Below are 12,166 nucleotides of genomic sequence, written 5' to 3' on the forward strand. Positions count from 1 at the left end.
GAAATCTCTTGCATTCCTATACACTAATGATGAAAAATCTGAAAGAGAAATTATGGAAATACTCCCATTTACCATTGCAACAAAAAGAATGAAATACCTAGGAATAAACCTACCTAGGGAAACAAAAACCTGTATGCAGAAAACTATAAGACAGTGATGAAAGAAATTAAAGGTGATACCAACAGATGGAGAGATATACCATGTTCGTGGAATGGGAGAATCAATATTGTGAAAATGACTATACTACCCAAAGCAATCTACAGATTCAATGCAATCCCTATCAAATTACCAATGGCATTTTTTACAGAACTAGAACAAATCATCTTAAAATTTGTATAGAGACACAAAAGACCCCAAATTGCCAAAGCAGTCTTGAGGGAAAAAAGCGGAACTGGAGGAATCAGACTCCCTGACTTCAGACTATACTACAAAGCTACAGTAATCAAGACAATATGGTACTGGCACAAAAACAGAAACATAGATCAATGGAACAAGATAGAAAGCCCAGAGATAAACCCACACACCTATGGTCAACTAATCTATGACAAAGGAGGCAAGGATATACAATGGAGAAAAGACAGTCTCTTCAATAAGTGGTGCTGGGAAAACTGGAAAGTTACATATAAAAGAATGAAATTACAACACTCTCTAGTACCATACACAAAAATAAACTCAAAATGGATTCAAGACCTAAATGTAAGGCTGGACACTATAAAACTCTTAGAGGAAAACAGAAAGAACACTCTTTGACATAAATCACAGCAAGATATTTTTTGACCCACCTCCTAGAGTAATGGAAATAAAAACAAAAATAAACAAATGGGACCTAATGAAAGTTCAAAGCTTTTGCACAGCAAGGGAAACCATAAACAAGACAAAAAGACAGCCCTCAGAGTGTGAGAAAATATTTGCACATGAATCAGCAAAGGATTAATCTCCAAAATATATAAACAGCTCATGCAGCTCAATATTAAAGAAACAAACAACCCAACCCAAAAATGGGCAGAAGACCTAAATAGACATTTCTCCAAAGAAGACATACAGATGGCCAAGAAGCACATGAAAAGCTGCTCAACATTACTAATTATTAGAGAAATGCAAATCAAAACTACAATGAGGTATCACCTCACAGTTAGAATGGGCATCATCAGAAAATCTACAAACAGTAAATGCTGGAGAGGGTGTGGAGAAAAGGGAACCCTCTTGCATTGTTGGTGGGAATGTAAATTGATACAGCCACTATGGAGAACAGTATGGAGGTTCCTTAGAAAACTAAAAATAGAATTACCATACGACCCAGCAATCCCACTACTGGGCACATACCCTGAGAAAATCATAATTCAAAACGAGTCATGTACCACAATGCTCATAGCAGCTCTATTTACAAAAGCCAGGACATGGAAGCAACCTAAGTGTTCATTGACAGATGAATGGGCAAAGAAGATGTGGCACCTGTGTACAATGGAATATTACTCAGCCATAAAAAGAAACGAAACTGAGGTATTTGTAGTGAGGTGGATGGACCTAGAGTCTGTCATACACAGTGAAGTAAGTCAGAAAGAGAAAAACAAATACTATATGCTAACACATATTTATGGAATCGAAAAAAAAAAAAAGTTCTGAAGAACCTATGGGCCAGACAGGAATAAAGACGCAGACGTAGGTAATGGACCTGAGGACATGAGGAGGGGGAAGGGTAAGCTGGGACGAAGTGAGAGAGTGGCATGGACATACATACACTACCAAATGTAAAATAGATAGCTAGTGGGAAGTAGCCACATAGCACAGGGAGATGAGCTCAGTGCTTTGTGACCACCTAGAGGGGTGGGTTAGGGAGGGTAGGAGGGAGACATGGGAAGGAGACCCAAGAGGGAGGAGGTATGGAGATATATGTGTATGTATAGCTGATTCACTTTATTTTAAAGTTGAAACTATCACACCATTGTAGAGCAATTATAGTCCAATAATGATGTTTAAAAAAAACAAAGCTGCAACAAGAAGTAAGAACTTCTAGGAAAGGAAAAATCCCACTAGTAAAGGCAAATAAATTCTATGACTATAATAGCTAAAAGATAGACATGAAGATATAAAATATGACATCAAAAACACAAAACATGGGGGAGGGGAGTAAAAAAAAATGTAGATCTTTTAGGCAGTATTTGAACTTAAAAGACTACCAGTTTAAAACAAAGTAGATATAGTTATGGGTCAACATATACAAACCCCAAGATAACCACAAATCAGAAACGTACAATAGATACACAAAAAACTAGAGAGAAAGGAACACAAGCAAATCATCAAACTGAAAGGGAAGAAACTAAAAAGAAGAAGAAAAGAACAAAGAACAACAAAAAAACAGGAAACAAGTAACAAAATGACATAGCTATCGATAATCATTTTAAATGTCAATGGATTAAATGCACCAATCAAGAGACATAGGGTGGCTGACTGGATTAAAAACAACAAGACCCATCTATACTGCTACTTACTAAAGGCTCACTTGCAGAGAGGCAATTTTAGGCTTATGGTAATGTTTGGAAGCCTCAAAGTACCAATCTAAATACACATTCCATTCAGTTCTAGAAATTTTAGCACTATTGTATTCCAATTTGGTTTTAAATAAATTCAGTTTGGGGATTTCAGAAGTTCCATTTGGCCATTGATATTCTAAATTGCCTTTGGTCAGGTAGATCCATTTAGTTAGAAATGTGTATGAGGAAGAACTGAGGTTTTTACACATAAAATTGACCAGATTCCCTGTAGGGGTGCCCTCAAAATATTTAGATAACTGGGATCCTATTTCTCAGAGGTTTTTCTATAGAGTAAAAGAATAATTTTTAAAAAGATTAAAAAACTCAACCATCTTACATTTTAAACAACTCAGTTCAATAGCTTAAACAGTTCAAATATCTCAAACAGCTTGCAAAGGAACTGCAGGCCTAACACTAGCAAGTTCTAAGGGAACAGGTTGGTCCTAGAGGAGCCAGGCCAAATGCTTCTCAGCCCACTTCTCATAGAACAACCCCTACTCCAAAGGAATGAGTCAAAGGTTGAAACAGCACAGTTGCAATGAAACAGCCCCCGTTCCAAAGGGAACACGCTGAAACCTAACCAGTTTCAGTTGAAAGAGTCTGATCTCAAAATCTGACCAAGGTGGCAAATGAGTGCTCATATACAGAACAAGGCCTTAACCAGAAAGGACAAAACCTTAAAATAGATCCCAGATAAAGCCTGGAAAGCTTCAAATGCAAAGAGAGTATGAGCTCAGATCCAGGAGAAAGACATACCTTCAAACTCCAGGGTTGACAAGAAAAGCAGTGGGCACAATGGGCTCAATTGTGGGTATCTCACCTGTTTGCTCACCAGCCCCAGACCTGTCGGGGCTCTTCTCTGGATCCCTGTACGGGCCCACCAAAATGTTGACCTAAAACAAATAGACTGCCAGTTATTTCTCTAGCAAAATGGGTTTTTTGGGATCAGCAGAGTATTGCAATTCGGAGTCTGCAACCCTGGCAAGCTACCTGCAAGTCCCCACAGAGCAAGGGAGGAGAACTCTTGGAAAAGGCAGTTGGGAGAGTTGTAGTAAACAGAGTCCAGGACTTTTCACTGACTGAGTTGTTGCCAGGAAAGAAGTGGAGTCTCTTGTTCCTGTTGGACCCTGCCATCATCATAGGGAGTGAGAGCTCCCCCTTCTGGTCTCCAGACTCTAGTTGATTGACGTTTTTGTTTATTACTTCTGTTTACAGAGGGCAGCAATTAGCCTCCTTTACAGATGGGGAAACAAAGGCTAAGAGAAGTTAGGATGATGATATCCTTAATTTGCTGATCTACCACCAGGAGGGTATCATCCTAAACTCTGCCCTCACCCAGACTGCCAAGAAATAGTTTCAGCCCAGAGAGCCTAGGACAATTCTCATGAGACAGAAATCAAGAGCAGCAATGAGAATTCCTTGTATGTTGTTTAGGACTCAGCCATGCAAATTTTAGGCATGAGCAGTGGTGGGGGAGGTGGGTGGGAAGAAGAAGTCCTGAGCTGGTTTTTTGGAGATTTAAGTTCCATTTCTGGCTCTGACAAGAAAACGTGTGGCCTTGGACAAGTCACTCTTTTAGCTTCAGTTTTTTCCTGCTTCTTAAAACAATATTGTAATCCCCTGAGAAGTTCATTTTTTCCAACCAGATTTTTGAGATAAGGCAGTTGTATATTTTTCTGTTGGACATTTAAATCCACTGCTTTTCTGCTCAGTTCTCTTAGATATAAGAGCATGTCAACCACTATATTTTTCTCCAGAAGACCACACGGAGGGTCTGTGAGATAGGATTGGGCAGAGAGCCAATCTTTTTATACTCTATCTTCTTAGACAGGACCCACAAGAAAGTGCTTCTCCTTAATTAAGCACGATGATCAACTGTGGAAAGGCCAGTGGGGCTCTCCTTGTAAAGATGAAATGCAGCCATGGGCAGAAATCAATGCAGGTAATTCCAGCCAGGAAGGTCTAGTCTGGAAATTTTTCAAAGGGCTACAGATTGCATAACCTAACATCTACTACCCCAGGGCAGTGTCTCCCTAGCTGTTGAGGAAGATGAGCCAGGAGAAGGTTTTCTAACCTGTTTCAGTTAGTAACTGCAAGTAACAAGAGACCTAAAGATAGTGGCTTAAATGAACAAGGAATTTTTCTTTTCTTACGCATAAAAATTCAAAGAGAAGCAGTTGAGAATGATATAGCAGCCCCAGTGAATTCAGGGACCTAGGCTCTTTCAACCTGACCACTCTGGCAATCTTACAAGTGGCTTCCATCCTAAAGGTTGCCCATGGTTCCAAGATGACTTGGAGCTGGAGCTCCAGACATCACATCCACATTCCAAGCAGAATGAATGGAAGGGTAAGGGGCAAAAAGGTGCTCCTCCCAGTTGAGTCAGACCCTTTAAAAGAAATTTCCCAACATTTTATATATCATGACCACCCCTAGCTACAAGGAGAATGGAAACTGGCTGGGCAACTAGAACTCTACGCCATACTACCTGAGCAAGTTTTTATGCTGTTTAATCTGGATTGTTTTGGAAATGAGTTCCTTCTAGAACTTTCATTTACCAGGTTACATATATAAATGCTATTTTATTATCTTCCCTAAATTCCTACTTTCCATGAGACCTTGCTTTTGCCAACCTCAGTTTTGCTGCGATAAGCTTTTCTTATCTATGATAAGCTTTTCAGGCATCTAAACCCTGTACTTGGCTAGCCATTATCGTTCTCACCCCACTTCACATGGGAGTGCTATGTGCAACTAAGATAATTGGTCAACAGGGCTTTTAGATGTGGCAACGATGCTCTCTTTGATCTTCTCTTGGGAGTTACTAGCTCCCTCAGTCCTTGGAGGGTAGATACTTGCCAGTCTGAAAAGCTCTGTTGTACTTTGTCTCAGAGGCAGGGAGCTGAGATCAGTGCCTCCAGAGGTCATTTCCAAGTGTCCGAGCCTACCCTGGTCCACGTGGCCTGTGATGAGGCTGGGCTCCCATGATCTCTTGCAGTTATTCCCTACTATGTGTCAGTCACCACGGGGAAGCAGAAGGACGCAGCCACCGACAGCAGGGCCTTCATCTTCCTCATCGGAGAGGATGACGAGCGCAGTAACCGCATCTGGCTGGACTATCCCCGAGGGAAGAAGGGCTTCAGCTGCGGCTCAGTGGAGGAGTTCTATGTTGCAGGCTTGGATGTGGGCGTTATCAAGAAAATAGAGGTGCTGGGCCCTAGGGCCTCGGGATGGTGATCACCCCTAGGGAAGGAAGGAAGGAACTGACCAGTACACAGGTGGGAGGGTGAATGGGCCCAACCTGAACCCCACTCAGAGCAGGCAGCAGAGAAGGAGCTCCTGGCTCCTGCCATCAACTAGCTGGGTGACCTTGGTTGCATCACCTGCCCCTCCAGGTCCATTTTCCACCCACCCAATGGGGATGCCTGTGTATTAGTTTTTTATCGCTGTGTAACAAATTACTACAAACTTAATAACTTAAGGCCACACAAATGTATTATCTCACAGTGTCCTGAGTCAGAAGTCCAGGTGTGAGTTAGCGGGGCCCTCTTCTCAAGGTCTCACTGGGCTGAAATCAAGTTGCTGCCACGGCTGGGGTCTCATCTGAGACTTGGGGTCCTGTCCCAAGCTCAATGGCTGTTGGAGGAATCTGTTTCCTTGTAGTTGTAGGACCAAGGCCAGAGGCTGCCTGCATTCCCTGCCACGTGACCCTCTCCAAAATAAGGCAGTTTGTTTCTTCAAAGCCATTCAGAGAAGATCTCTTCTGCTTCAAATCTCTCTGACTTCTTCCATCTCTGACATCTAGACCCTCTTTTAAAGGGCTCACCTAATGAGGTCAGGCCCACCTAGAATAATCTTTTGATTAATTCAAAGTCACCTGATTAGAGACTTTAATTACATCTGCAAAATCTCTCCACCTTCACGGGAGGGACTCTGGTCAGTGAGTGCGAAGCACATTGGAAGGCAACGCTGAGGGAGAAGGCAGAAGAGTGGGGAAGCGGACCCTGAGCAGGGAGGGCTTCTTTCCCAGTTGTGCCCTGTCCTCATGGCCCCTGTGTGTCCCCTCCTAGCTGGGCCACGACGGGGCCTCCCCCGAGAGCTGCTGGCTGGTGGAGGAGCTATGCTTGGCTGTGCCCACCCAGGGCACCAAGTACACGTTGCGCTGTAATTGCTGGCTCGCCAAGGACCGAGGAGATGGAGTCACCTCCCGTGTCTTTGACCTCCTGGATGCCATGGTGGTGAACATCGGGGTGAAGGTATAGAGGGCACCTGTGTGTGTGCATTGTGTGGCTAAGGGCAGTGCAGGCTGAGGTGGGCGAGCAGCAGGGGAAATGGAAGTGAGAGAAGCAGCAGACTCCTCCCTTGGGCACTGGCAGGGGCTGCAGCCCTATATAGCAGCCAGACCCACTTTGCTAGGAGCCAAGAGAATCAAGTCTCTTCTTGTCTGCAGCTCTGTGACCTTGCACAAGTCATCTGGCCTCTCCAGGCCTTGGTTTTCTCATACAGCACATGGAAATAATGCTTTCCATCCTGTTCCATGTAAGATCTTGATGAGAACTAATGACACCATGAACAGTCCAGAAAAGCTTTGCATGCTCTACACAGACATGCAGAGTCATTATTCTCCAAAGGATGCCGCAACAACACCAGTAGGCCAGTCATGAGGACAGAGGGCATTTGGGAGACTGTGAGCCTCTGGGTCTCATAGTGTAGTGAGTGCTGTCTGCACAAGACCCCTTAAGGGGAAAAAGCTGGAAGGCAGGTGCTCTAAGCTCCTGTCCCATCTCCACCTCTAACTAGCCAAATGACCTGGGACAAGTTGTATAAAGTCACAGGTTGGTGTCAGGCAGGAAACAGGATGCCTGGGTGCTGGGGCCCAAGGAAACGTGGCCAGCTGGTGGCGCAGAGGCCTCTGTGTCACATGACCCTGCAGGTTCCCTTTCTCTCTGAAAAGCTGTGGGGTAAACGGAAGGTCCCAGCCCTCATCTCTATTCCTGAATCCAAACCAATGCGCTACTAGATTTAGGTCAGAAGCCGTCACACAAAGGTAAGGAGAAATCGCTCTGGGCCTGAGCATGCCCTGCCTATATAGTATATGGAAACAGAAGGAAGGGCTGAGTTATGGGCTCTAAAAAACTCTTGCCAGGCAGGAGTGTGGATGCCTGCCCATCCCCTGCTTGACAGCCAGAGAGCAGAACTTTCTACGGCATCGATACCCCCCTCCCTTGCTCAGCCATCTCCATCTGTGGCCAGTCAGTGCAGGAGAGCACACAATTCATCCAGGGACCTCCGTCCTGACCCAATTCCCAGTATGCACGTGGGCATGTGTGTGTGTGCCACTCCCAGCACATACGCACACCCTGCTCGGTACAGCTGCATCTCCCTCTGAGCTCTTTAGTCTGTGGAAATCCAGACCTACACCCCAGTTATTCATGTTACAAAAGAACACACGTTTGTCACTTTACAAAGAATTGTAGGGCTCTTTGGACTGGCCACCTCCCCAGGATATCTGATATCAGACTGGAATTACAAAAGCCCTGTTTCTGTGTCTCTTTCTGGAAACACACCTATGACATAAAAAGAGATGTGTCTGCATAAAGGAGAGAAAGATGGACACAGAGAACACAGGAGTCTGGAGAGATCAACCTTAAAGGGACAGTCTCCATGGGGCCACCAAGCACTCACTTTGATCATTCTGTTTCTATGTCTGCTGGATTAGAGCAAAATAGTGTCAGGCTTCTGCTTTCATTTCTGATAGCTCCGTGCCCATCACAAATGCCCTTGTTAGGTGGTCTAAGAGGATTTTCCTGGTAAAGCAAGGTGCTCTTCAATGACTCCCTTGGCAAACATGTCCTCCTGGCCAGGCCTGAAATACTACTTCAAACCTTGCAGTAGCGTGGTGAAGATTCTAGATGCTGCTTGAAAAGGCACATCACTGCCATGAATAACTTGGGTTATGAGTCCGAAAGCACCTGGGTGATGGGGACCTAGCGCCTGCACGAGTGACAGCAGCCACTGGGGAAGGGAAGGGCCGGGTACAGGTATGTGCAGAGGAAATGCTCAGCCTGGCACATCCTTGGCCATGTGTGCAAGCCTCTCCGGAAACTTCGAGACCTAATTGCTAGTCCTTGGGCACCTGGTGAGAGGCGTGGAGTAAGAAGCCAGGACCAGAGAACCTTCCAGGTCAGGGGTGAAGATGGCCCCTCTTGACACGAGGCTGCCTCTTGGAGGAAGAACCAAGGCAGGGGCTTCGGTGAGGGCACCACCGTCCTCGGAGGAGTAGGCTCCGCCTCCAGCAGAGACAAAGGGAAAACGTCCTCTTTGGAGCAAACCTCAGGCAAAAGGGCAAAATTCCAATCTAAAGTGAAAACCACGTACAATAGGCGCTGTCCCACTTCACAAGTGAATGGAGGCAGAAGTCCCTGAACCATCAGACTGGGCGCGCTTCCCACTCACCGATGTGCAGGGTGTGTGCTGGCTGCAGCAGGAAGGAGGGGGTCCCCCAGAACCATCCCCAAGGCGAAGTGTCTGTAGCTCTCGCAACTCTACAAAGGGCTTATCCCTATTTTATGGGGGAGGAAGCAGAGGCTGGAGAAGGTGGGGCCTCTGTCCAGGTCAACAGCTAGCACGGGACGGATCTGGGACTCAAATGGCGCCCTGCATGGCTCCAAAAGCCACTGTCTGGCCAACACACGCTGCTGGGATGAACAGACTTAGGTTGGGATTCGACTGACAAAGAAATCAGTTAACGCTGGGGCTTTTGGTCGTATTCCTAGTGCGCACGTGTTCTCTATCGGAAACTGAGCTCCTCTCCAGCACTGAACTGGACACAGCCAGGGACACAGACAGTAACAAGGCCTAGCTCTTGCTCTCCAGACATTTACAGTTGATTAGGGGGAGATCTCTTTTCAGAGCCATGGAGCTTGGAGGGCGTGTTGTCTTGCCCCAGTGAGAGTGAGGCAAATCCGTGGGGTTAACGGTTGAGACCAATGCCCAGGACCCACATCCCTCTCGTGGCAGGTGCTGTATGAAATGACGGTGTGGACGGGTGATGTGGTTGGTGGTGGCACCGACTCCAACATCTTTATGACCCTCTACGGCACCAACGGCAGCACAGAGGAAGTGCAGCTGGACAAAAAGAAGGCCAGGTATCTGGAGGTGGCCCGTGCCCCTTGCCCCTTTGCCCCTCCACACACCCAATCCTCCACCATCCAGCCCCATCCTGCCTTTAAATAGACTGCTCCCCTCACTCTCCCCTCATGCCCTGGGGCCTCCATGCCTCTGTGTGATTTCTCCCTCCTGGAATGCTCTTCATCCACTCTCTCTGTCTCAAGATCCTTCTGTTTCAAGGGCTAGCTCAAATCCACCTCCTCCAGGAAGCCTTCCTTGATCACCTCAGCCCATAGCACTCCTTCCTTCCTACCTTCCGCCTTTCCTTCCTTCCTTCTGTCACTCAAAGATGTTTACTGTAAGGTCTGTGTTAGCTGATAGCATTGTATCATTGTGTATCTCCTGCTTTCATTCTTTGTATGGTAGTAATGTAACCTGTTCACATCAGGGGAAGCTGGGTGAAGGGAACACAGAAACCCTGTTCTATTTTGCAACTTGCCTGCAAGTTCAAAATGATTACAAATAGCGTAAAATAATTTTAAAAATATTCAAAAACAATTGAACACCTATGTCAGACACTGTCTCAGACATTGGAGAAACGGTACAACCGGGAAGAGAATATGCTCAAACTCACAAAGCTTAACATCTGAGGGAACCACAGCAACAGCATGGACACTGAAGTGGGCTTATTTTGTGCTGGACATTTTTCTAAGCCCTTTGAATGTATTGATATACCTAGTCCTCCCTACAACTCTATGAGGACTGTTATTATCATCCCCATTCTATAGGTAGGAAAACTGAGGCACAGCAGGGTCAAGTCATGTTGCTCAAGGTCCCAGAGCCAGTAAGCTATGGCACTGGGCACGGCACCCAGGTGGCCCCAGTCTTAAGCATTAGGTTCTACTGCCTCTTAAAATAGTTATTAGTAATGGCAATAAAGGTGAACCTCTTGTAGTGATTCCTGTCTGCGCCTTCCGGCAAATCCTCAGCTTGGTCCTGGGTTTTGTTTGGTTTTCTATGTTCAGCCATCGTCCCCTAAACCATCCCTGACCCCTGATATCTTAAGCATCAGAGGGGAGAGACTCAGAGCCCAAGCCTAGGATTTCTAAAACCCATCCACAGCCACTCACTCCTGAGGCCACACTGCTGCCTCCCCAGGCTGGAGGGCAGGATCCAGGGAAGCCTCCTTTCTGAGTCCTCACAGCTCCTGACTCTGGCCTTGCATGTAGCAGGCCTCAGTAAGTACTTCTGGATGGCGGCGGTGGTGAGGATGGTGAGGACGATGCTGAAGCTCTTGGGAGCCAGGCACAAGTTTCTTCCCACGGACAGAGCCGTTCACGAGAGCGGGAGCTCGGCTCATCTCACGCAGCTCGTGCCCGGGGGTCTGATGAGAACAGTTTTTGCCTGTCTTCTCTTAGCACTTCTACACTCTCATTATGCAACTCCTGTTTCCTCCTGGAATTCTCCCCTGACCAATTCTCCCCTGATGACGATTGTAACAATGGCTAACATTCAATGAGCACCTGCTCCCTGCCAGGCGCCCTTGTAAGTGCTTTTTAAAGATATATTAACTCACAACCAATAAGGTGCCTGAGACACAGAAAGGTGAAGTAACTCCTCAAGGTCACTCAGGTAGTAAGCAGGCGAGCTGAGGTTCGAACTCCTGAAATTGTGGAAATAAACGAAGGCCGAGTGAGAACAGAGGCTATTTCTTTAGCGCTTGCTCTAGCAAGGGTGTGAGCCACCATCACTTTGTTTGGCAGAGGCTAAGGCTGTCAGGACTCTGGCAAAGCTTCAGAGTGTAGCATTACTGGGGCCATGGCGAAGCTGAAGGGGAGCTACCTAGAATCGGGCATCTTATGTGATTGAATTGGGGAACGTATCTGGGTTTCTCTGATTGTCTTGAGTTGGGAGAGGGGGCAAATCAGGGAAGCTGGCAGTCACTCCCCGCATGCTGACCATCATGGGCCCGCTGCTGGTGAGGCGGCAGTCTGGCTGCCTGGGATGGCTGCTGCTGCAGAGGTGGTGGGTCAGAGTTCTGTTATCATCTCTGGTCTAGCCAGTGTCTGTTTGTATCTTCAATCTCTCACAATATTTACCACTATACTTTGACCCTAATCTCCACCCCGCCTCCAGATTCCTGGAATTTCTCGGATTAACTATCCCACGCCTACATTCCACCTTATTTTATAGACACACGCAGACACAGTTGCTGGTAGGAAAGATAGATACCTCCTTTCTGGTAGTATCTAAATTCCAAAAATGTTGCTTGAAAGTTATACCATATTGTAAATGCTTCGAGGCACCTTGTTAAAGAATTTTGGTTTTCCAAATTAAGATTTATTCTTTGGAGAGAGCCATCATTTCTTAATTATTCTGGAGGGCAAGCTCAGGGCTCTTACCCAAGACATATTTTGCTTCATTGCATTTGCAAGTGGCCCGAAGTTCGGCCTGTGTCTTGGAATCCTCATTATAGGGGTCAGCATCTTGACTCCGGGACTTGGATTGTAAGGCCCACTGGGCTTGTG

The 12,166-nt window shown here is 46.2% G+C and overlaps 1 protein-coding gene across 2 annotated transcripts in view; it reads left to right on the top strand.

Moving 5' to 3' along the window:
- The window catches only part of LOXHD1 (lipoxygenase homology domains 1), a 199,897-nt gene that overhangs the window by 152,330 nt on the left and 35,401 nt on the right, over nucleotides 1–12,166 (top strand). Inside the window, exons 12-14 of one of the 2 annotated variants that reach the window (XM_032602845.1) lie at nucleotides 5,527–5,735; nucleotides 6,599–6,784; nucleotides 9,549–9,676. In XM_032602845.1, the coding sequence (XP_032458736.1) occupies nucleotides 5,527–5,735; nucleotides 6,599–6,784; nucleotides 9,549–9,676 (523 nt within the window). The remainder of the gene's footprint in view (nucleotides 1–5,526; nucleotides 5,736–6,598; nucleotides 6,785–9,548; nucleotides 9,677–12,166) is intronic. The other variant, XM_032602844.1, reaches the window with a different exon arrangement.

The sequence above is a fragment of the Phocoena sinus genome, chromosome 14, assembly GCF_008692025.1.
Source record: "Phocoena sinus isolate mPhoSin1 chromosome 14, mPhoSin1.pri, whole genome shotgun sequence".
Classification (NCBI taxonomy): Eukaryota; Metazoa; Chordata; class Mammalia; order Artiodactyla; family Phocoenidae; genus Phocoena; species Phocoena sinus.